The following is a 25,012-nucleotide window of genomic DNA, read 5'->3' as shown; positions in this document are numbered from 1 at the left end:
AGGCCACGTGGTTAGCAAATGCTTTGAGTATGACTGTCAAAGACATTCAATAGTTGTTAAAACTTTTAGGGGTCATCTACAGACCTCCCTTATCCCAATACTGAGATACGAACATCTCTATCTCACAGCAGAGCCTCTATCTTAGTCCCAGCCAAGACGATCTTGCAAGAAATTTGTGTTTCCACTGGAAAATGGAACAAGTCTATGCAAACATTCTAGGTCATATGGAGGAGGCCACCCATTGTAGGACTGTCCCCTTCCATTCAGCCATGGGGCTCCAGGACTCCATGTCCATTTCACCTTTAGCTCCTGGAAAGACCAAGATCTCCCTGGGAACCAAACTTTATTTCTAGGAATAGGAGAATATCAACCTTTTTGAACGCCCTCCACCTTCTAGTATTCCCCACACAGCCCACTATAGCGGCCTCACTTGCCCACCTCATCTCATTCCTCTCCTACCTGCTTTGGCTGCCTGCTTCTCTCTCCTATTCCCACCAAGCACAGCTGCTTCCCCTTCTCTGCTCCTTTCCCTACCTCCATGCTTTCTAGAGAGCAGGACTGCTGCTCCTGACAGCTGCAGCCACAGCTACCAACCACCCTTAGAAGGATCCATGTTTGGCCCAGGTGCAGCAGTGGCCTGCTGCTACTATGATGGCCCCCTGCAGTTGGAGCAGGCAGCAGAGAAGTAAAAGAATTCCTTTCCTGCTCCTCACCCCTCCAACAGCAGTAGCAGTGACCCACTGCCCCTCAGCCAGCAAGAGGAATGCTACGGGGGCAGCACTTTCCCAAGCAATATAGGATGGGAGGAAAGTATATTAAGAGCCATATGGGGAAGAATTCTGAATGTGACATGAGTAGAGTAGAGAGTAGGAGTAGAGAGGGAGCGATACAAAGAGATGCCAGCAGCTACAGGGCACTATCGCCTTTGAGGAAGGGCCAGAGGGAAGAGGTTCTTTAACATTTGGAGCCAAAATACCTCTTTTCTAGTCCTGTGCTCCCAGATGCATCAGATCTGCTGTCTATATTTTCTGGAAGCTAAAAGTCCTAACATATCTGAAGGACACTAGTTGGGGAAAACTGCCTCAATTTAAGCCATTGGAGATTAATAGACTTCCCCCACACTCAGTATTACAGTAGATAATCTCTGTCAGAGGATTTAAGGTAGCAAGGGATCATTCAGATAAACAGAATGAGAGGGAACAAATTTCAAAACACTGTTCCCAGCCTTTACTCAGGCTGGTATAAGGCTGCCTCAGGCTTCTTCAGAATCTTCCAGTTTCTTGACAAAATACATTCTTGATAAAACTGGCATGTTTAAGGCCCTAAAGCAGAAGCGAAAGCAGAATTTTTGGTGCCCTGTACTGGGCATCTACATTTTTGAAGCTCACAAATGATATCTCCATCCAAGAGAAGCAATGAGTCAGGGGTGCAAAGTGGGGAGGCTGCATCACATGTATCTGGAAGTGAGATTTGCCTTTGTTCTTGGTTTTGGGAGGACTGTTACTAGTTTTTGTTTTTGTTTTTTTAACCTTCTTTTAGTGTTTATCCTGAAGTTTTCTTAAATTTCCTGCTTCAAATTAAGGAAAAACTTCAGTAGTTGTAGTTGATAAAAAAAAAACTCCCAGAAGGAATTTGAAGACTCCCTGTGACTTTGGGATTGCAGGTTGCTCATCTTTGGTCTGGAGAGCTATGGGGTGGTATAGTCCAAAGCGGAATAATCCAAAATTAAGGAATAAACTGAGTGGCTTATTTCATCCCCATTTTCCTCATTCAAATTTGGCTGTGATGTTGTTGTGTTTGTACATACTGCTGTGTGTGTATATACCATTGTATGCATGCATACCACTGTGTTTGTATATATCATACACAAATGAAACAGGTCAAGAAACATGCTCAGACTCCAAGGAATGGTAACAAAGACCACGGCAACATTGTTTAGATCAGACTGGACAGAGCTTCCTGTGGCCTTTAATCAAGCTTGACTGATTAGAACATGAGTCTGATACTTGTGAGTACAGTGTCTTTTTTTTAAAAGCCTTCAATGCTGGCAACGCACCCTTCTCCTTGCACCAGCTATCATCCAAGTACAGAGATAGTTAATTGTGCTCTGGGCTGGGCAGTGCCAAATATCTAATGAGATTCACTTTGTCTATCATGTGATTGGGTCTTCTTTCTACTAACTTATCTAACGGAGAACTTTTCTTTCGCTTCTTGCATCTTTTCTCCTATACCCATCCTTTACTAGTTTGGCCCCAGTGTCAATAGCTTTTCCTTCCCATTTGTCATTTGGCAGAGCCTGGGAGTTCACACTCTTTGGCTACAAGCTTTTTTAGAGCATCGTATTACTTTTTGGGGGAGGGGGGGGTTGTAATTTTTCCTTTTCTCCTGAAAAGTTCTGTTCATGACTTATTGAAATGATCCAGCAGCCCACAACCAGGCTATTCCCCTTCTTTTTCCCAAGCTTGTATCATATTATCAAGTCATAAGATGCAGAAATTTCTTTCACAAATGGACAACAACTCCCCTTCTGCCTTCCAAAGAAAGATTACAGGGGTAAGTGATTTTTTTTTTTAGTCTTCCATTTGCCACAGGCTCAAAGTTTTTTCTTTCAAAGAGGAGTGGTCTGATGATCTAGCATTCTTCAAGTGGTCACCTGGAACTTTAATTACACCCCTTGTAAGGATCCAGGCCAAGGCTATATTCCCAGCTACTCTGTGTTCTGGATTGTGTGGAATGAGTTTCCACTTCTCCTAGGCATAGCTTGAGAAACTTGAAACCAAAATGCGTGGGGGGAGGGAGAGAGGAATTAATATTTTTAGATTTGAACATTTAAGATTTTTCCAATTGCAGTTGCCCCTTTTTCTGAAATAACAATTTGTATTTGTATTGGTGCTAACTAGGTCTTTTGAGAAATAATGCCCTAACCTTGGGATTTTTCCAATCACATTGCATGCAGTTGGCTGAATGGTTGATTGAAATGAGTTTCAGTGAAAATCATTCATCCCTGTTCTAAATTCATCACCCATTTATTTCCTTTCACTCATTGGGAGGTAAGTTTGTTTTTAATTTGTATATCTTGCTGATTAATAATTGCCTTAAGCCAATGAGTGACGGTGAGACCTTTTCTTTCCCAAATTTAGCAGAACTACCATACTTTAAGAGCTCAAGGTTAAATGCATTATTACTTCCAAGAGTTCTTAAGCCAATCTAGAGGGATAAAACAGGAAACCGTGGAGAAAGTAAAGGCTGTACTAATTTCATTTTAGATATAAGTTCCATTTAGCCTGGAATGTTGATTAGCCATAGCTCCAATTACCTGTCTGTCACTGTGTACTCATCCTGGGCCAGGTTCAATGGTTTCCACATTGTTGTGTTGTGCAGAACACAAACATGCTGCTCATAACGGAACCTAATGTAATCTTGGGGTGGTAGAGCAGATGTGGACGCACATGGTAATGATTTAGTGGGTTGACATATTGGGCAAGCCAAAAACTGTAAGTCAAAACTTCAGGAGGCTAGGGAAGATAAGATGAAATCATTTTCCTTTCTAGCCTCACCTTACTCCTTTCTCTTCTTGTACTCATCCTCTCTCTTGGACTGTATTGCATGCTCCTGTACCTACAATCAGTCAGTCCTTAGTTAATGCCTCCCTTTACAATATCCCCACCCTTCTTGTATACATGTGCGGTTTCCATCCAGAAAAACATTAAGTTTTCTTTCCAAAACAGCTTTCACTGGAGAAGTCCACTCCAGCTGCTAGTGGGTTGCTTTAGATAAAGTTTCCTTCATACCATTCTTAGCAACTTCAGTGGTGTTAAGTTGGGCAATATGAAACACATGTTACAAAGCCCAACCTCTCTCTGTATTTCCTGACAAATACTAACTGAGTCCCTATCTAATAACTGGTCCTTCTTCGTCCAGTATTTGTGCTAGCTAAATGTATTTAAGGATTTCTTCCTTTTGTGATGTCCTCTTCCATTTTTCTTATCATAAGTCTTTTCCTTCTTTCCAAAAGGTTAAATAATATACATTATTGAAATATCACAGCTGACCTGGGATGCAACATGCAGCCTATTTTAGATGGAGTTGCGTTTTGCTTTTAAGAGTCTGGCTAACAGTTTGGAGCTACTCTTGGGTGTCCCTGTAGTCAGGAGTGCCTTCTACCAGCTTAGGTTTTTATGGCATCTGAGGACATTCCTGAACAACGCAGACAATGCCACCATTGTTCATGGTGTAGTATCACCTAGTTTAGTTTATTACAATGTACTTTGATGAGAGTTCACTAGCTTCAGTTGATCCTACAACTACCAGAAGTTTGACTAGAAAGCACACATCATTCCTATTATTTAATCCTTATTTTTTGGTCCAATTCAGAGTAGTGACTTTTATTTTTTCAAGCTTCATTCTGAGGATCATGTCCATGTCCTCTGGCCACTGAAGTGTAATGGTGGGAATATAAGATAGAGAACTCTAATCATGGAGGCCCTGTTGTAGAAGGTTCTTTCCAAGATCATTTGCCAGGCTTGCCATTATTGCCTTTCCAGCATAAAATGAAAAATGATTTTCCAGAAAACTCTGAGGATAACGCAAGAGCACAAGTTAACCCACCTATTTATTTATTTATATAGCCACCCATCTCACACAAGGTGACTCTGGGCAGCATACAACTATTGCACAATTATGCTGTTGATGTGCCTATGCTTTTTTCTCTTGGATGCTGATGTGTGTGTTGGTGGTTTTTTATTGTTTCATCTTTATAATGTATGTTTATGATTGAATTTTTTTCAAAATGTTTTGTGATTGAAAATCAGAATTAAGATGGCAGGTGATAGTGGAAAATCCATCTGGTTAAAAATAACAAAGCTAAATTTAATGTTTAAATCAGTTGTACAGTAATTGCTTACTCTACCCAAGATATTTGATCAATATCAGGTTCTAAATATGCAATACAATCTTTTGCCATGATATTTAAAATTTAGTCAATGTGCGTCCATTTTCTCTAGGTCCCAAATTCCAGTATCAGAGTTAGCTACATTGGAAAAGTTATATTTACAGACTGGCTAGAGGCATGCCTAATCCCCACTGTGGATCAATTTCCATCACTGAATAAACATTGATTCCTCCCTCTGCCATATTTTGTGCTACCTAATTGCTATCCCATCATTTTTAATTACTTTGAATTGGTCTAAGGTTCCTCCCTTTAATTTTTTGGGAGAGGAACTTGCAGAGATATCCCTCCTGCAGCCTTTACTTTGCCTTGCATAAGATAGAAGGCCTGCATATCAACAATAGTTTCTTCTATTTGGCTTCTATGGGTTTTGCCACTACAAAGAGGGACCCTCTGGCTTTCCAGATGTTGCTGAATTATAACTCCCAGTGATTCCAGCTAGTGTACTCAGTGGAGAAAGATATGCCAACTTCTAGAGGGCCACAGGTTCCCTATTCCTGGTCTGGCCAATGCCAGTCTTAAAGGGAAAAAGGCATATTTTGTAAATTATCATCCATGTTTTCCATAGTCAACTATAGGCTCAAGTATATTGGGAAATCTGGTTCCCTCCTTCCCTGCTGATTCTCATTTCTTAATTCTTGAGGCTTGAAGATGCAAAGGTAACCAGCCCAGGAAATACATACTTGGTGCCATTTCAGGTTCATCATAATGGCCTGAACAGATCTTCCTTGAGTAATATCCTCTATCTTTCCCATCTCCAGCATCAGCACAATATGATCAAGCTGGTTGGAAGTTCTGGGGACTGTATTGCCATCATATGTAAAAGGCATCAGACTTGAGGAAGCTGATCTACGATGACTCTTAAAGATAACACTAGACTTTTGAGTAATCATATAATTTATTTCCTTTTCTCATCTGATCTTTTCTTATTTGTCTTTCCTAGCATCTCACCTTTCCACTTCTTGCTGTTACACTCCTGTCATCATTTGGGTCCTCCATGCTGTATGGCTACAATCTGGCTGTGGTAAACTCTCCAGCAGTGGTAAGACAGGGATAGACAGTGGAAACTGACACTATTCCTCTCCTAAACAAGCAGAAACAGTGCAGGGGTGCAGCAGATTGTCCCTCCAGTTGTCCCTGAGCTACGATTCCCAACATTTCTCACCACTGACTATGTTGGCTGGGGCTGATGGAGGAGCTGCAGTTCAGAAACAATCTAGATTTCCCATTGTTGTTCTCCTGGCAGAAGAGCCCTTTCCATTCCCTGACCTTAGCAAGAGAGCTGGCTCTCTTCTTTTTTCCCAGAGCCTCAGTGTTTTGATTGATAGTCTCTCCTCCAGGCATCACTGGTCTTCGGATGACTCAGGCACTGTTAAAATCTGACCATGGCAAATGTGGAGCAAGGATTGTGGCCATCTTCCCTTTATCAGCTCTCCTTTCCTCTTTACAGCACATCAAAGCCTTCTATAATGCAACATGGTACCAACGCTATGGGCAGGGCCTGGCTCAAGGACCACTCACACTTATGTACTCCCTGACTGTCTCAGTTTTTGCCTTGGGAGGCTTGGTGGGGTCATTACCTGTGGGAATGCTGGTCACCCAATATGGGAGGTAAGAGCTGTGCCGACAAGGTAGGGATTCTCTATTATACATAGAAAGTATGCAAGCTGGCAACAATACATGATAGACCCTGAAATCAACCCATGATAGTATGCTCACTGCCACACCTAGGGCAATTTTTTCTAACTTGGTGACTCCACCCAGGTATGTTGGATTACAATTTTCATTCTGCGTGGATAGTGTACCCATTATCCTGCCTGTGAATGATGTTCACTATAGAACAACACATAAGGAAGTTACTAGGATGAGAAAAGTTGCTTATAGTATATTAAAGTATTTAAATGTCTTTTTCTGTTTATTATCTTTCAAGATAAATGAGCAACTTATTCACTGTCCTTGGGTTGTCTTAGAACTTCATTTTGTTAAAGGTGGAATTTAAATAATGAAAATAATTAAATACGTAATTGGGTTAGTTATAATCAGTTTAACATACGGAAAAAAGCCTGACCTGTTCCTTCTTGCTTATCTTTCAGCTCATGCCCTGGATTTAATTTAAAGCTTTCTCTGAATCATCTATGCTGTCATAAGAACAATGTCTGTATTTATACTCTAGTAAACTGTTCTTTTTTGGTTTAAGCTCTTGGTATGAGAACGATCAAACTAGCTACAAGGAGATATGGTGAATTGTTTGACTGGCCAGTTTATTTCTCATTCTGTCTGATAAGTCAAACAGTCCTCGTGGGAATTAAGAAGGGAGAATGCCAATCTCTTTTAGGATAAAGAAGAAAACGGGGTTATGGTAAAACAATTTTGGGAATGAATAGAGCATTCAGGGGACAGAAGGAGAAGGGAACAATATGAGAAAAATTAAAACTTATGTCTTTTCCGTACCAGGAATGGCACTTTGATCCGTAGCGACTTCCTTGTTCTGCTGGCTGGCATGTTAATGGGATTCAGCCGCTACATGAGATCCCCTGAAATGGTTATTCTGGGACGCTTCATCACAGGAATTCATTCTGGTAGGATATGCTGTGCTAGTCAGACTTTTTTTCTCATGTTTCCATAAAGCTAAGTCAAATATGTGAATGGGTTTTTACAATGTTTTTATAGCATTATGGATGTTTTAATCCCATCGTGTTTTTGCAACATTTTTACAGAAGCATATAAACTGTTGCAGAATTCAGAGGGACATATGCAGCCTATCTCTGGTCCCCTCCCCCCCCAGATTTCTCAGCAGTTATAGTGTATAGGAATGCCATTGTGCAAATGCAAAGTTAGTTAAGAAAGTAAACAAAATCATCATTTAGGAGAAAGCAGTCCTAAATAGCACAAAGAAGATTTCTATAGGGATAATAATAAACGACTGACAAATCAATAGGCAGAAATGCAACGAACGTGCAGGTCTCAGTATTAGATGGAAAATAATCTCTTTTACCCTCTTCACCCCACATACTGGTTTTGGAGCTCTGTACCTTCTGACAGCCAGGAATCGGGCAACCATTACAAAATAGCATTTACTCCAGCCTTTTGCAGCTTAGTCTCCTCCAGATATATTGGACTGCAGGTTCCATAATTCCCAGGTCATATGAGATACTGGCTAGAAATTATGGGCATTGTAGGCCAGTATAACTGAAGGAAAGCAGGTTGGAGAAGGTTGGGCTAGCTATTTCATTTGCAAATGAAGTTCCCTGTTGAGCTTGTCTTGAAAAGAAAAGAAAAATGTCAGCTTCTTAATTCAGAAATTGAATTCTTGCCAATAAAGAAAACTGTTCCTAAGTAATTGATTGCAGATTCATTTCATAAGCAGTCTGAATTAGGCTGTTTTCCCAAGAAATGTCATGCCATAATGAACTAATTATTATGGTGTCACATTATTTTATCTCTTTATTGCAAATATGACTTTTTGTTTATTTATTTTGTTTATTCATTTGTCAGTTTGAACGCCACTTCAGTCACAAGTAACTCCAGGTGGCTTACACAGTGGGATTAAAACATCAAGTAAAATAACAGCTAGACATAAAAATGTTGGAAATGCACCATCTTCCTTCTTTTTTCTATCCTTCTGTCAGGCATCTGTATCAGTGTGGTGCCCATGTACCTGGGAGAAATTGCCCCTAAGAATCTCCGTGGATTCCTGGGCCTGGTCCCAAGCATCTTCATTTGTCTGGGGGTCTTTTCTGCCCAAGTCCTGGGCCTTCCAGAGCTCCTGGGGGAGGTAAATGCCTATATTTTCACTCCCTGAATGAAATGGGTTAGGGCGGGGCACCAAAAGAAATGCAATCTACCTGCTGTTCAGAAAGTAAGCTGAAGAAATGGCAAGAGCATCACTTTCTGTCACCCAGTTGTTCTCCTGCTGGTTCAGTTAAGGTAAATGGATTTGGCTTCCTTGAAGCCCAACCTGCTTTTCCATGCTGCCTGCTTCTCCAAGCATATAGAGCTTCCATAGATAGTTCACAAAGCCCTTTGCTTCCCAATGGTTATGCTCAGCAAACTGTTTATTTCTTGTGTGATGCATATGTGCCTATGTTAAATACAGTCTCTCACTTTGGCTTGAGATGATTATTTTTCACACACCAGAAATAACCATTCCCTGTATACTGTTCTGTCCACTCTAATTTCTAGCCATGCATCCACTCCACCAGTAATCCAGTCAGACCATCCAGTCATGAGAAACATGAAGGAAGATGAAGGACAGCAGCCATAGAAAGAGAGCTGATCATATGCAAAGTCTCTGAGATGTCCAAACCTGTCTACAGTGCATGTTCTCTTTGCTTGGGGCAAATGCTAATAAGTAAACAAGTGAAGATGTGGATAACTCTTCACATCTGTTGGGACCTCTCTTTCTAGGATGCCTACTGGCCTCTTTTCCTCTCTGTAGTGGTGGTACCTGCTTTTCTGCAGCTCTTGCTACTGAATTGGTTTCCTGAAAGCCCTCGTTACTTGTTTATTGAGAAGAATAATGTCCATGGAGCTGCTGAGGGTAAGCTGAACACATGGTGCTACTTGTTCCCCAAGTAATGTCAAGACGGGACAGAGATTATACTGGGCCTCATCTTTACCATGACTAGATCCAGGTGAGAACCTAAAGAGCATTTAGAAAGACCTCTGAAGACCCAGAGAAGCCCAGGAACAGAATATTACTTTTGTTGCCTTCCCTGCCATTAACTCTCTCTCCTAGGTCAATATTATCCACTGAAATAAATAACCCCGAAACAAGAATATATGGAGGAAATTCAAAATACTGAAATGAGTTTTGGCATTGTACTTTAATTTGTTGTTTGTACTGCCTTGAATAAAAAGTATTGACCCATCTGATCACTTGAACACTAAATGATGCTTTGGATCTCCTCTCCATTATTCTTCCATTCAGAACAAAATAAAACAAAACTGTCAGGTTGTGCTTTCTTAAAAAAATCTCCTGTTTTTTATTGTCTTAGGTGCTAAGTCAGTCTTCCTTAACTGGCTGTGGTGACTGGGGATGATAGGAGTCATAGTACAACATTTCTGGGGAGTGCCAAGTTGCAGAAAAGTGATGTAAAATTCAATTAACTAGCATCTTCCTGGCTCACCAGTTTCAAAGATGTGTTTAGCATCTCACAAATAGAGCCAAGGACATGAATATTTTGGAGGCACAGACTACAAGGCTGTAATGATCTTTCCTGCTTGCAGAAGAGTGGCAAGAGGCGGGGTTTCTCTGTGGGTCTTCCCCTCCTTGGGAATTCTTTCCTACCAAATAAAACATCTGCCCCTCACTCCTAATACTTAGGAAAGTTGGGAAAATCAGGTTCTTACAAAGAGCATTTAATGACTGAGGTAGGAATTATAGAAGGTACCTGAGGTGGAATGTTAGATTCTGATGATTTGTAGTACTGGGGTTTTGACAATGGTTAAGGTTGATTATGATTGATTTTTCTACATGGATATAATTGTTATGGTTATATTATGTTGCTGATATTGTATTGATATTATTTCTTTTTTATTTATTTATATTTATTAAGAATTTTATATTGCGTAAAAGACAAATTTAAAGAAAAGAAAGAAACTAAAGTTATGATGAAATATGATTTCTGACCTTCTTTTCAACAGATAATTACAATCTACAACAGATATTATACAAGTCCCTTCAGCCCCTCATTTAATCCACTTATTTTTTTAATCCTCAAACCCATAAGTCATCATATCATTTTTTTTCTTCTTTCAGCAAAAAGCCCATATAAGGTTTCCAGTCTTTCAGAAAAGTTTTTGTTGTTTTTTTCTCTCTGACCAGTATTGATATTATTTCTGTGAGCCACAGAGTTGGGATGATTGAAGTGGCATAGAACCCTTTGAAATAGATAAATAAATATCCCACATTTCTTCCTCAAGCTGGCATGAACAATATTCTAATTTTTCCTCACAACAGCAATCCAGTGAGGTTCTCTCACCTTTGGGCTGAGAGAAGGTGAGTGGCTCAGAGTAATCTAATGGACTTCTGTGTCTGAGACTAGTACTGAATTTGTCTCTCTAGTCCTAATTTAACTGACATATTAGGGATTCCAGCCAGTAAGATGTAGTATAATTTGGCTTCGTTTTCTCATTTTGGCTCTCAAGTAATTAAGGTTCCCTTTGCATCTCTTTAATACAACACCCAGCACTTGAAAATGCAACAGAATTAATTTAACAGCCCAACAATATTTCAAACAGTAATGTATTTTTTTCTTTTAAACAGTAGATTAACTTTTTCCTCTACTAAAGCCAAATACAGTTTCATTAAAAGTGTGGTCATTCTAGTGCAGCCATTAACTAGCCATTTTGGCAAGTCCAAAAAGCCTGCTTGATTTGGCCCCAGCGATAAGAATATTTCTATGGTTACTACACTATAATTTATATTTATATTTAATTACTATAAATGTGATATATGTGTGTGTGCATGTGTGTGTGTGTATAATTAGTAATGATGTAAATTAAATTAAATCATATTGAGTTGCTTTCCTGGCCCCAAGCTTTTCACTCAAAGTTTAAGTACAGCCTTTGACCAGGAAATGTGTGGTGGTTATAGTTATTCTCCCCTAATTCTCCTTCCTAATCTTCTATAACAGAGCTGACCAATTCTTATAGCTCAAGGACACTCAAATGATGGGCTCAACAATAAAATAAATTCCATCAAGCCCCCACCTCCCAAGTGATGCCTTCCAGATGTATTGAACTCCTATAATTTCAGCTTCCATGTTGGTTGGGAATTGTAAGAGTTGAAGTTCACATCTGAAGATCACCAAGTTGAAGAGCTGTAAAAGCTTCACAGTTTGTGAGCAATATCTTTTATTTATGAATCTGCACATTTATATATTACATTCAAACCAGAGATATAACATGAAAGGTTGCAACCTTTGCCTCTTACCCCTTGAAAATTATTTTGACATTGTCACTTGGGCCCAGAAAACTTTGGAGGTTTCATTCTGTCTCTGGATTGTTCCTTGTCCCATCCTAGAGTACTTTGGTGTGTAGACTAACATGTTGTTCTCTTCCTACAGCATTACGCTGGTTTCTTGGCAAGCACAATGTGCAGGATATGATTGAAGAGATGGAGGAAGAGAAGCGTTCACTTGCCTCAGTGGAATCTGTGTCTGTGTGGCGTCTACTGTCAGATCGTTCTGTGCGATGGCAAGTACTGTCTGTAGCAGTGGTCAACATGGGTATGCAGCTCTCTGGAATTGATGTGGTAAGAGCTAGTGTACTGGGGCATAATCTTTGGGATTATAGCGCAGGCACAATACTGTGGTGCTGCTAATCCTCTTTTACCTTCTGTAACTTCAGGGCCAAGTAGATTCTGACCTGTCCATCCTCAGTCCCTCTTTAAACCTTTTTCTCAGTTTCCCACCTATTTTTGCCAACTTCCCAAGCATTCTCCACTGATCACCAAAAGTTCAGAGAGATAGCCAGGAAACGTTTGTTCAGCTCAATGTTATTAATGCATTTTACATTGTGCATTTAAAATAAATTTGGAGTAATCATTCTCACAATAACTTTGGGTGCTAGGATAATGTTCCTATTTCTGAAACTTGGATACATAACAAAAATAGAGTGATGCTCCTACAACAAGCTTTTAGTAAGCATAGATAGGTCTCTTCTACTGAAACTCAACTCTTGGTGACTTGATACCCTTGTAGTTTTTTAGGCGACAGTGTGGAAGTGAATTGGGATATTTTGGGAATATTTTTCAACTTCCCAATCCTAACTAGAGTTAACCTTGCTTGGCTTCCAAGTCCAGACAAGGTTGGCCAGAGCCCCAGACTATATTAATTAAGCCCCAGTGGTTTGTATTCAAAGACTAGAGATGCAGTTTATACTGCATAAGAACATAAGAGGCCAATGGAATCAGATTAACAGATCACGTAGTTCAGCTCTATTTCCCACAATAGTAGGACTATCAAGGCTGCAAATATAACTCTTTCCTGCCATCTACTGGTCATCTGGAATTTTGCACTTCAGACAGGATAGCCCTAAGCAATAGTTCAATACAGTAGTTTGGAATTGAATTCTGTGAGGAGGTACTTCTGTTGTGAAGCTTCCCCATTTAGTTTCAGTAAATGTCCCTGAATTCTAGCATTGTATGTGTGAGAGGAGCTATGTGCACTTTTCTCTCTTCACATTTTCCACAATGTGCATGCATCTTATCCTGCACTCCCTAGCCCATCTTGTCTCTAAGTTAACAGATCCGAACATCGCAGTTGTTCTTTGTAAGGGAAATATTCCAGTCGTTTAATTACCACACCATTTTAGCTCCTTAACTGCCTGATATTGGTATTATATTGATATTATATCAGGAAATATAATCAGGATATCAGTATTATATCAGGGAAGAAAACCATTGCTCAGTAGCATAACATACTTTTTGCATGCAAAAGTCTCAGGTTTGGTTCCCAGGCTGTTACAAATCTGTAAGATTCCTGCCTGAAACCTGAAGAGCTGCTGTAAGGCAGCATTAACAAAACTGAATAGAATTGTTAAAACTGGCTGGACTTATAAAGCAGTTTTCTATTTCTGATGAGCTGTTCCCAAGATGAACTTCCCAAAAGTTGTGAAAATTAAATACAAATCAGACCACTCATGACTTTGCTTTTTCATTGACAGATCTGGTTTTACACAAATGCCATCTTTGAGAATGCTGGCATTCCTGATCCTGAGATCCCTTACACCACAGTGGGCACTGGTGCTGTGGAGGTTGTTGCTGGCTTAATAGGGGTAAGTGTGGGGAGTGAGGGATAGTCTCCCTAAAAACGATGCTCTTCAGCTGGTCTTTGGATTAGTCCACCCTTTGCACCTGATGTCTTCCATATTTGTTTGGATTACAATTCCCGGAGCCCTCAGCCAGCTTGGGAAAGCTGGACAACTAGGGAAATAAACTTGGATGAACAAAATAACATTAAGCTATGGGATTCTAGAAATATGTGGGCTGGAATATTTGAGAAATATTGATGAGAACTCTGGGAATTGTAATCCCAATATAGAAGCATGTCTGTTGTGGGAATTTGGTTTGTTTATTTTGCTGGATCAGAGGTATAAATTACTGAAAATCCAAGCCCTAATCTTATTATAACAGGGGAGTCTAACTTAACAGCTACTAGTCCTTTGATTCCAAATTTCAGCACAGCTGAGACAACTCCTCAGCTGGGTCACGCAGGGCTGCCTGTGTTTGACCCATGCCTCTCTCCCGGTTACACCGACCCGCGGCTCTTCCATCCACTGACCGTCTTTGCTGCCCATCAGCAATGCCTGGTTCTGGCAGGCTCATCACTCCATCAGCCTGATTGCTCCTGAGTGCCAACGAAAACGGCCCCCAATGGAGGCACTGAGGTTGGTTATAAAATTACAGGCATTTTTTCTGCTGTCAGCAGCCTCTATGCTTTGGCTTCCTTCTGGCAGCTTCTTTTCTCCCATCTTGGCAATATAGACTCTGGCATCCCAGGATATCTCCTTTCCTCTACCAGCCCCCCATCCCTTCCCAATAGTGGGATAATGCCAGAGATCTAACCCTTAGGCTATTTCTAATTGTCTAGACTTCCTTTTCTTCCAGGGATATATCTATAGATTCCTTTGTCTCAGTCCCTTTCCATCAATTCTAATCGAATAGGGCTCCCCCCCCCCCCCGCCCAGCTGCTTTTCAATTTCATAGATCATACATGGAAGGGACTATTTAGGACATCAAGCCCAACCTCCGTTTCACTGCAGGAATCCAAATTTAGCAACCCAGGTAGAAGACTGTCAAGGCAGCAAAGGGAGATCAAGCTTATGTCTTTTAATAAAATGTTTCTGTTGAAAAAAGTGCTACCAGACTCCTCCTGATTTTTTGCCACCACTGCTTTGGATTCACTATCCTTACTGTTAGAACATTTTTCTAACATTCATTTGGAACCTATCTTCCTGTAACTTAAATCTATTATTCCAAGTCTTGCAGCCTAGAATGGTTGAGAACAGTCTTGACCTTCTGTATGACATCTTTCAGGTATTTGAAGAGTGTTTTCATATCTCTCTTTAGCTGTCAGACTCCCTTAAGGCAGGCACAAACTACGCAGAAGGCTTGGACAACTACAGCTAGGAATTAAATCTTTATTGTCATACTGGAACAACACCTTTAATAGAGAATTGATAGTCTGTAAATTGACAGATGAGTTGATGTAGAATTTATATCCGGTCACAGTACAAATCCTGCACATGTTTTTACAGTAGTATCTCCTATAGGGTGAGATCTTGGACTTCCTTTTTCTCCCACTTCATTGTCCCAATTATTGGCGATAGTCCCATACTTACATTATTTAGACTCATGCTCTCCTGCTTAGATAATTTCCACAGGTCAGGCTAAGAACTGCCTGCCATAATTGCCTGACAAGTCTCTTCTCAAGGCAATCATGCCCAGCTCCTCCAACTACTCTTCACAGCACTTGGTGTCTAGTCCTATGGTCATCTTCACTGTCTTTCTCTGATCCTGTTCCAGTTTGTCGATATATTAACAATCTATATTGTTAATGTGTGGTGCCTAGAAGTGGACACAGTAGTCAAGATAGGATTTGGCCAATGCAGAATAAAGTGGAACTATGACTTCCCATGAATTGGAAACTAATTTGGAAATTATACTTCTCTTGATGCAGCCTCAAACTACATTTGCCTTTTTTGCAGCCACATCACATTGTGGACTCTTATTCAGGTTTAATCAATTACTATACCAAGATCTTTTTCACGAGTACTGTTGTCAAGCCAAGTATATGGCATTCTATTCTTGTACATTTGATTTATATTTCCTATGTGAGGAACTTTGAAATTGACTCTGATCAATTTTATTTTGTTGTTTTCAACTCATGTTACTAACCTATTAAAACATTTTGAATTTTCCTCCTACTGTATCTCTTTATCTGCAGATTTTATAAAAGATTTTATTCCCTGAAACTCTTCAACACATTTTTAATAAAAACAAAACATTTTTTAAGAGTAGACTATCCATGACTGATCCTTGTGGCATTCCCACGCAATACATTTCTCCAATTTGATAAGAAGCTATTGATGAGCATTCTTTCAGTCAGATTTTCAAACAATTAAGTTATGTATCCACTTAATTGTCATGCCTTCAGCCCACATTTAATTAGCTTGCTAATCAACATAACAGAGAGTACTTTATTATATGCTTTGCTGAAGAATAACACTAAATTGCAATAATATAGATTCCCACAATCTATTAAGGAAACTATCTGATCAAAACAATGAGATAAGATCAGTCATCCATGCTGACTTCTGGTAATCAATGCATTGTTTTCAAGATGCTTACAGATTGATCAGTTTATGATCTGCTCTAGGATCTTCCCAGATATTGATCTCAGACTGCCTGGTCTGTAGTTTGCTGGATCTTTCTTCTCCTTTTTGAAGATAGGGATTTGATCTCCCGCTGCCATATGGCATTTTACCACTTCTCCTGGATAATACATAAAAACTTGGCCAGACTATCAGCTAGTCCCTTCAGTATCCTAGGATGCAATTTATGTGGTCCTGGAGGGTTAAACTCACTCAAAGTGTTTACCATTTATTTATGCAATTTATTTCCCACATAAATCCCAATGGACTCTAGGTAATGCCAGATGAGATTCTAAGTGATAAAGGTAAAAAGGCATTAATGTATTAATTTATCACCGAAGCAACTTTGGTAACAATAAATTAATAAACACATTTTAAAACAAAACAAAAAATAACACACATCAAAAAACACCCCCAAATTAAAATATCCATGGGATCACAAAGTATCCTATTCGAGGGCCTGCTTGACAGCCAAGTCTTTAAGACATCCCTAAAAATCATCAGTGTCAGAAGTCCTGTCCCTGAGGTCCCATGAAATGACACTATTTTATTCATGGGATCTGGAATATACCAACCTTGCCAGCTCTTATAAGATGGTCAGAATCAATTGGAGACAGGTGATCCTATAGATATCCATGATGTGACACACGAAGAACTTTATAGGTGACAACTAGCACTTTGAATTCCACCTAGAAGCCAACTGGTAACCATCGCAGCTCGCAAATCAGTGATGTCACATGGACAAACTGAGATGCACCCATAACTACTCGAGCTGCTGCATTCTGGACCAGCTATAACTTCTGAGTAGACTCCAAGGGCAGCCCCATGTGGAGCACATTGCATAATCCAAACAAGAGATGACTAAGGCATGAGTGACTACGGGAATATTAGGGAAATTTTCTAAGTGATGGCTTCTTAAGGAGGGGATACACCATTGCCTCCTTCAAGGGAGGTGGGACAGCTGATTTACTCAAGGAAACTCACCATTGCTTGGACTCCGATGTACAGTATATCACCCCTGGGTGGCCTTAACCTACCAAGAGCTATGCTGACAGCCCCCTCTCCACTTTTTTGAGATTCACAGGCTCAAACTGTGAATGTTTGCATCAATCAAACATTCAATCCTGTCCCTTCATCCTGCTTTGCACAATTTCCTGATGGAAAACATACCTTCTTCCTGGAGAAGACTGAACCAAAATAGGAGTTGAGTAATTCTGCCTTTTCTTTGTTACCTGTTAGCATTTCGCCATTTTTATTAAGCAGCTGATATGATTCTTCTCTTTTCCATTTATTTTGAATGTATCTAAAGAAGCCCTTTTTGTTAGTCTTAGAAACCTTCCCTAGCTTTATTTCAATCCAAGATTTTGCTTAGCTAACAATAGCCTCTCAGTTCTAGATTAGCTGTCTGTATGTTCCTTAGTGAGCTCTCCCTCTTTCCATATCCTGTATGTTTTCCCATTTTCACTAGTCACCTTCGCTGCTTCGACTGTCCATTATTCCCTTATTGGAATTGTTTGTAGTTGTGTTTTAGTCTCTCTTTCTTTAGAACTCCTGCCCTCCTGAGATCCTTTTTCCATTAGTTCGTCTGTCATGGGATCCTACTTATAATTGCTTTGAGTTTATTAAAATATACTTTTTTGAAATCCAAGATACAGTTTCCCTTAAAATAAAGAACTCCAGCATTAAACAGTCACTTTCCCCTAATGTTCCTTTCACTTCTACTTCCTCAATTAAATCTTCCCTTCCCACCTGATTCTAGTGCATTATGGTTAAGGGAGAAAAATCTATTAGATCCTAGAATATTTCATTCAGGAAAGTCAGTGGTCCCATTATTCTTTTAAAGGATCTCAGTATCTACCTAGCTTTAGAAAAAAAAATAGAATTTTAGAGGCTGACATTCTAGCTCTTTTTCATGGGATGATGTAGTTGTTCTTCAATGTACTCTTTTTAGCAATAGCTCTGTGCAACATTGTTGTGTCTTCCCAGTATGCTTGCCTGTGTGTGTTGTATATACGTTAGATATGTTTGAAGCAGTCAGTATACAGATCCTTTCAGTACTGCATGTCAAAATTCCATTCTGTCAAATTTTCTGCAATTTAATTTGCAAGAAAATGTCCATTTATTTTTGTATGCGATAGACACATTTTTGCATGCAACTTTCCTTAGGACATATATTTCCCAAATGTATGCATATCTAGACACATTTTTAAATTTGAGAGCTGCATTGCAAAATCCAGAGAAGAGCAGAATGTGAAAAATATTTTTTTCAATCTGTGCAGGAGTTCAAGATGTGCAAATTAAGTCAATTAATTTAAAAATGTAAACCACCAGGCTTTTCTGACTTTTCTAGCATATACAGGTACATAGAAACATAAAACATAGCAGCCAACATCCTTCTCCTGTCTACTTTTCTCCTGCAGTGTTTCACCATTGAGAAACTGGGACGTCGTCCTCTTATCGTAGTTGGCTTCTGTTTCATGGGCATCTGTTGTGCTGGCATCACCCTGTCCCTGGTGCTTCAGGTAAAAACATCTTCATGCACAGAGTTATACCAAGTAATCTAATTTGAATCTGATTGTCACTTCAGGCTGTGGTTTTAGAAGTGACAGTAGCAACCTTTTGTGTGTGTGAAGGCTCCCAGGGCTGCTTTTTCCTATCTTAAAACTAAAACAGAAACGCAAAGGTCCTTTGGTCCCAGCCTGGTGGATGAATGCAAAATATTCTGAACACCAAAGTGGGCACAATTCAGGAAATGCAAAAGAATCCTACCGTTTCTGAAATATTCATCAGAATATGAAAAGCTGAGTTAGAACAGGAGTACAGAACAGGTCATCTTAGATCTAGGATACCACAATATTGACCATCACTCCAAGCAAACAAAAACAATAAAATTAGCATAACTAGGAGTCTGCAGATAGGACTTATAAAATGCAGAACTGGAGTAGTGGTGGATTTAGGGATTTGTGAATAAGAGAAAAGTAACTATTTTCACTTCATATTAACAAATCACAACAATTGAATGTCCTTCCTGCAGGCGAGTGTGTCCTGGATGCGTTACATCAGTGTGGTTTTTGTCATTGGGATCATTGCAGGATTCTGCATGGGACCAGGTAGGTTTGTGGAGCAGGGAAAGGCATCTGAGGAATAAAAATACATCAAAACTTTTATTCTAGATTACTGAGCACCAGAAGTATAGAGTAGGATCAAGACTGAAGTTCACCAGCTGAACTGCAGTTAGCATCCTAAGGACCAAAGTTAAAAATAAGAAGAGAATTAATAAAATGTTCAATAATTTGGTCTTTGGAAGAGATGGAATGTATGGTGGCAAGTTTTCTTTATGTACATTGTTCTAAATACGATTTTGTTAGACTCGTTTAGGATTGGTTAAAGTTGGGAGAAATACAAACTTAATTGTGTAGTTTTGGACTACCAGAAGATCATGGGCAGCAGGACAATGGCAGGAAGCTCTAGCTATGACCAGCTTTATCATTCATTCATTTTATTTATTAGATTTATATCCCACTTTTCATTCAGGAGCACAAGGCAGCTATATCTTACCATTCATTCATTCGTTCTATTTATTGGATTTATATCACACCTTTGTTCAGGAGCTCAAGGCAATAATATCTTGCCTTTGAAGTGTCAAGATGCAAATTGCCTCTCTGAGTTCTGCTGCTGCTTTATTTTGGGCTGCAGAGGCAATTCTTCTGCATGCTGCTAACCAAGAGGCAAATGCATAGCACTCTAAATATGATGGACGAGGTAGCTGCTGGTTTACCCAATTGATGTATTAGCGGAGGCTCCAACAAATCCATAACTCATTGTCGGCCAAGAATTTATTCACTGTAATTACATCTTTAATTAGGATTTTAATGGCTCATTGTTCACAAACAATGATGAATCTGACTTTTAAAATAAAAATATCTCTCTTCCCACTCTGGGTGATCTGTGAGCAATGTTCATTCAGTGGTTTTTCCGAATACTTCACAGGTGGAATTTTTTATTAAGGCTTTGGAAAAAAACACACACAACCATTTTAGGAAGCAGTACTCTATGCTTCTAAAAAGGCAGGGAATGCTGTTTAAATTGTTGCTGGAGAAAAGAGGGCAGTTCTTCTGTACCAGGGCAAAGGATGTTAGAATTCAGGGCAGCACTTCCCTTGAAGAAGCCTGTGCTATCAGCATCATGTTGTATGTTTGAGCGAGGAGCTAAGCTGAATCGTAGAACAATTCTGGACACTTTCATGCCCCTTGAAAAGTGCTCTGCAATTTCAGATACTGAAGGGATGGCTCAAAGAGATGTAAAAGTGCTTGGGGGAGGGACAAAGAAGGAAATGACCATATCACTGTTGCCTTAGCAACTAGGCTGACAATCCTATTTTCCTCTGCAGCAATGCAATTATATTACCCTCCTTCCAAAATTCTGCATTCAGTCCCAGTTCTGTTGGAGGGTGGTTTTGAATATGATTCAAGCACATGTCCTCCCAAGAGCCAGTTAAGGTAGGACCCTGCCTAATCTGCCTGGTGCTGAGTGTAGTCTTTCTCTGACAGCCGGGGTCCCATTTCTGATGACAGCTGAACTCTTCAAGCAGTCCCATCGGCCATCTGCCTATATTGTGGGTGGGTCCCTCAACTGGCTCTCAAACTTCACTGTCGGCTTTGTGTTTCCCTTCTTGCAGGTAACGTAGGGCTCTGAGTTGTGATAGCCTCCCCAGCAAGGGTAAAGTTTCACACACTATGTCCCTTCAGTATATTGGCCTGCAAAGCTGGAGTTGGGGACTGCAGTATAGCATTTTGGTGTGGAATCGTGCCCTCCGCCCATGAGTAAATGGAACCCCAAGTTAGAAAATTACAACATCAAGCATACTTGATCATAGACTATTCTGGCTGGAGCTGATAGAAGACAGGATGGATTATCTGGACAGAAACAGATTGTCTGCACTGTTACTAAGCTGAAAATGCTAGCGGAGCAGCAATCAAGTTAGTCCAGAAGCAAAGACTCCATCTTTCCCAACCTGATATTGCTAGTTTTACTGAGCCTCTTGGGAATCCCAAGACCAGTTACTAATCCTCAGATACAAAGAAAGGAAATTGCAACAAAACTGAGCTGGTCATGGCACGTAATTCCTGGGCATCCATAAGCAGGACTGGAAAAAGACCCCTGTCCCCATTGGATTCCCAGAGAGTTGTTACTAATCTCAAAAGTTGACACCAAGCTATATGGACTAATGATTTGAGTTGATTTAAGGGAATTTCCTAGATTCCTAAGCTTTATTGGTAAAGCAGTAAAGAGATCTGCTAGAGGGAAATAACTTTAAATATTCAACCTGCTAATGAGGTTTCTTCCTGTATTAGACCAATTTACCTTCTCCTAACCTATGTTGCTATTGTCATACTAGTTGAGAATTGTGAGAACTGTGATCTAAACATATCTGGAGGGCACCAAATTGGGGAAGGCTGGATTAAGTGAAGTTATGGGAACTGGGGAATGCTAGTGCCTGTTTCTTTTAGTCTGTTCTGACTCAACTTTGTTTCTATACTCAGATGTCAGCTGGTGCTTTCTGCTACCTGGTCTTCTGTGGCATCTGCCTTCTAGTTGCACTGTATGTCTTTTTCATCATCCCTGAAACTAAAAATAAGACATTTATGGAAATCAGCCACATATTCGCCTCCTCTCGCCATACCTTCTTCTCTAACTTACCTGATTCTATCGAGATGATCGGGTTAAATGGCTATGGAGCCCTGGAGAACAGCTCCTTGGAACTGTCTGGATCAGGATCGAATCTGCCCTGAGGCTCTTCAATTCATCATTTTGGGAAGCCCTGTCTCCCTCCATAGGGGAAGCCATCTTAATGAGCTATCTTCTGTCATTGGCCAAAGGAAGATGATTTACCTCCTTGTTTTCCCCTTTCTGATCAACAGTACAAATGGAGCCTGTAGAAAAAATGGAAAAACATCTCATTCCAACCTAGAAAAGTTGCCTCTTGCCACCTGTCCCTCATTTTTAGCTCCTTCTGCTTTCTAATTTCTTTTTCCTTTCACTTCTTTATAAACAGACTCATAACATTCTCAGGGAACTGCTCAGTGAAAATGTTTCAAATATCATGGATGGAATCCCTATTTTCTGTAAATCTTACAGCAGAGATGGGGAACCCATAACATGCAGGCAGCCAATCCAGCACCCCAAGAATGCATAGTTGAATTTTGGAAGTAACATTTTCCAGACTTTTTTTCAAAAATTGAAAACAGGAGAAGGAGGCACCTCTTATTCCCACCTTAACCTCCACTAAAGTACAAAAATGCCCCAAATTGCCATTTTGAGGGCAATTTTGGCCAGTTCTTGTCATTTGGGGAAAGCTAAGGATGAGAATGAGACCAGGAAAGTTACCATTCTCATTTCCACCCTTAAACACACTTACTGTAAATTCCCCTAAGACCCAAAATGATGATTTGGGTTATCTTAAACTAACAGTGGAAGCACTGCATTTCAGAGGTCCCTTGCTTCCATTCCCATCCTTAATTCCCCTCCAAAAATAGGGGGGGAAATAGGGGGAAAATGTATCTCCACTCCATTGTAACATCACTGGATGGCCTTCAGTGGCCTTCCAGAAGTTTGGAATGTTGAATCGCAGCATCCCAGTAACATATTATCCACGCCATTTTGCCATGTAAGGCATTTAGGGGGATATACCAAACTATTTCCAGTTTTTCTTTACCAGCAGCCATATCACCACATGAGGTGGAGCTGAGACTCCACTCAGAGATCAACTACAGCAAGGCATCCATTATCAATATCAATATAATGACTACTCTGGTAGAGTTATATTAGTGTACTTTTTTAAACAGTTATATATATGTAGCCTATGCACGAGTAAGCATAACAAGCTGTTAAAGACAAAAGTAGAAATAAAATTTTTAAAACAGTGATTGTATTAACAGTTGTGCCTATTCACAAGGTAAATCATTTTCAGGGTAAATCATTTTCTTCCCTCCCTATGGTACACAATAGCTATGGGGAGAAATATGCACATCAGTTACCCATACTTGCACAACAAGAATTTGGTAAGTCTGTACAGCCAAACTACTGAGTGACATGTACATTGTACACATTAAGCGAGCAGATATGGAGAGTTGTAGGGTAATAGTAGGTCAGTGGTAACTGCATGCAGGGTTCCCAGATTTAGTTCCTAGTACCTGCAAATAGGGCTGGAAAAAAGACTTCTGTCTGAAAACATGAAGCTCGGCCAATTTGTATAGCTTGAGTAAATAGATAAACATCTGACACATTATCAGGTAGGTCCATCTGTCTGTAAATTCATTTTAAGAACAAAACTATTGCAAGGAGACATGCAACAAATTGAGAGCATCAAAGTTTGCAGGCCAGCTTCTGACCCAGTGTTAACAACAGAGGCATGGTAGTGTCTCTCTGGTCTTCCATAAATAGATCAGAGTCTACGCTAGCTTGCCATCCATCCTAACGTGTATTGCACACACTCCTGGTATGAGGGAACATGTCCTTTTGCCATCTCATGCATAAATTAAAGCTCTTGTTAACTGGCAAGGTAGAGGGGACAAAGGAAGAAACACACACTTTGCAGCTTATCCATTTGTCTCAGCTTCCCCTGTGCTGACCCCATGTATTTGTAAGTCCCTCCAGTTACAGTGCAGAGGCTATAACAGAAATGAAAAGGAAGTCCAGCCAAAGTGGCATGATAGGAAAAGAGACAGAGAGAAATCTTTTTTTTCTGCTGTAAAAAAGGCCTTCCCCAACCCAGTGACCTTTGCACATCCCATAATTTCCAGCCAGCATGAGGGGACTGCAGTCCTAGATGTCTCCACGGGACCAGCTTTTGTAATAGTACTACCATAGAATAGATCTGATATGTTACTCACTCTTTCAACTTAAAGGTTATTTTTCCAACTATGTCTCCTATGCTTTGACATTCCCCAAGGTTACAATAAGCTGATTCTTGCCATTTTAGCATTATATTCTATGTGGAGCTAGAATGAGTAGAGCAAGAAGTGGAAGGAAATCAGACGTGCTTGAAGAAAGTTGCGGGTTCAGACCTTGGTATTTCCAGTTAACATGATCAAATATTTGGTGACTAAGAGAATCTCTGCCTGAAAACTGGATAACTGCTACCAGTCATAGTAGGTAAAATTAGTCATTAAAGCAGCGGTGGGCCACCTGTAGCTCCAGGGGCAACATGCAACCATAACCTTTTTCTTTCCAGAAACCTCCCCTCCCCAGATCCCCCATCTTCCCTCAAATCCGGAAAATATATAGGAAATCCTAGCCACAATGGTAAGTAAGACAGAGATGCAACCACTTTGTATGAGCATTGCACCCACTGTGGGCAACCCTCCCACCCAGCTCCATATTCTGGTGCTTCTGGCCACCAAAAGGTTGAAATCCACCCCCCTTCCCTCTGTTGCATGAGATGCACAGGGTTTTTTTAAAATTATTATTCTGATTCTCTTGAAGGTGGTGGGCAGTGGGGAAGAGTCCTCTCTGAGCACTCAAGAGAGTTTGCTTATGCAGTGTTGCCCATGCTCATTGTGAATCTCCCTGTGCAATGTTAACAACAACAATGCATTTTATTTGGAATACCATTTGCTAACATTTTGAGGAGAAACAAAAGGGTTGAATAATTTATGCATTAGGAATGGAGTGTGTTTAGGATAT

At 40.1% G+C, this 25,012-nt stretch overlaps 1 protein-coding gene across 1 annotated transcript; it reads left to right on the top strand.

The window, feature by feature from the left end:
• The first annotated feature begins 301 nt into the window (after positions 1–301).
• Positions 302–23,245, top strand: LOC103053193 (solute carrier family 2, facilitated glucose transporter member 5-like). The gene is made up of 12 exons (XM_007422079.3): positions 302–2,553; positions 5,892–5,990; positions 6,399–6,559; positions 7,403–7,527; positions 8,578–8,723; positions 9,356–9,488; positions 12,019–12,206; positions 13,619–13,729; positions 18,748–18,849; positions 19,362–19,437; positions 20,878–21,005; positions 21,871–23,245. Exons 1-12 carry the CDS (start codon positions 2,488–2,490, stop codon positions 22,117–22,119), a joined length of 1,584 nt encoding a protein of 527 aa, XP_007422141.1. The 5' UTR covers positions 302–2,487; the 3' UTR covers positions 22,120–23,245.
• Positions 23,246–25,012: the final 1,767 nt, after the last annotated feature.

Source organism: Python bivittatus, unplaced genomic scaffold (genome assembly GCF_059951505.1).
Source record: "Python bivittatus isolate LINGU-HERP-01145 unplaced genomic scaffold, Pbiv_v1 ctg000980_np1212, whole genome shotgun sequence".
Classification (NCBI taxonomy): Eukaryota; Metazoa; Chordata; class Lepidosauria; order Squamata; family Pythonidae; genus Python; species Python bivittatus.
The sequence above is the reverse complement of the archived record's forward strand: the minus strand, read 5'-3'. Positions and strand labels throughout refer to the sequence as shown.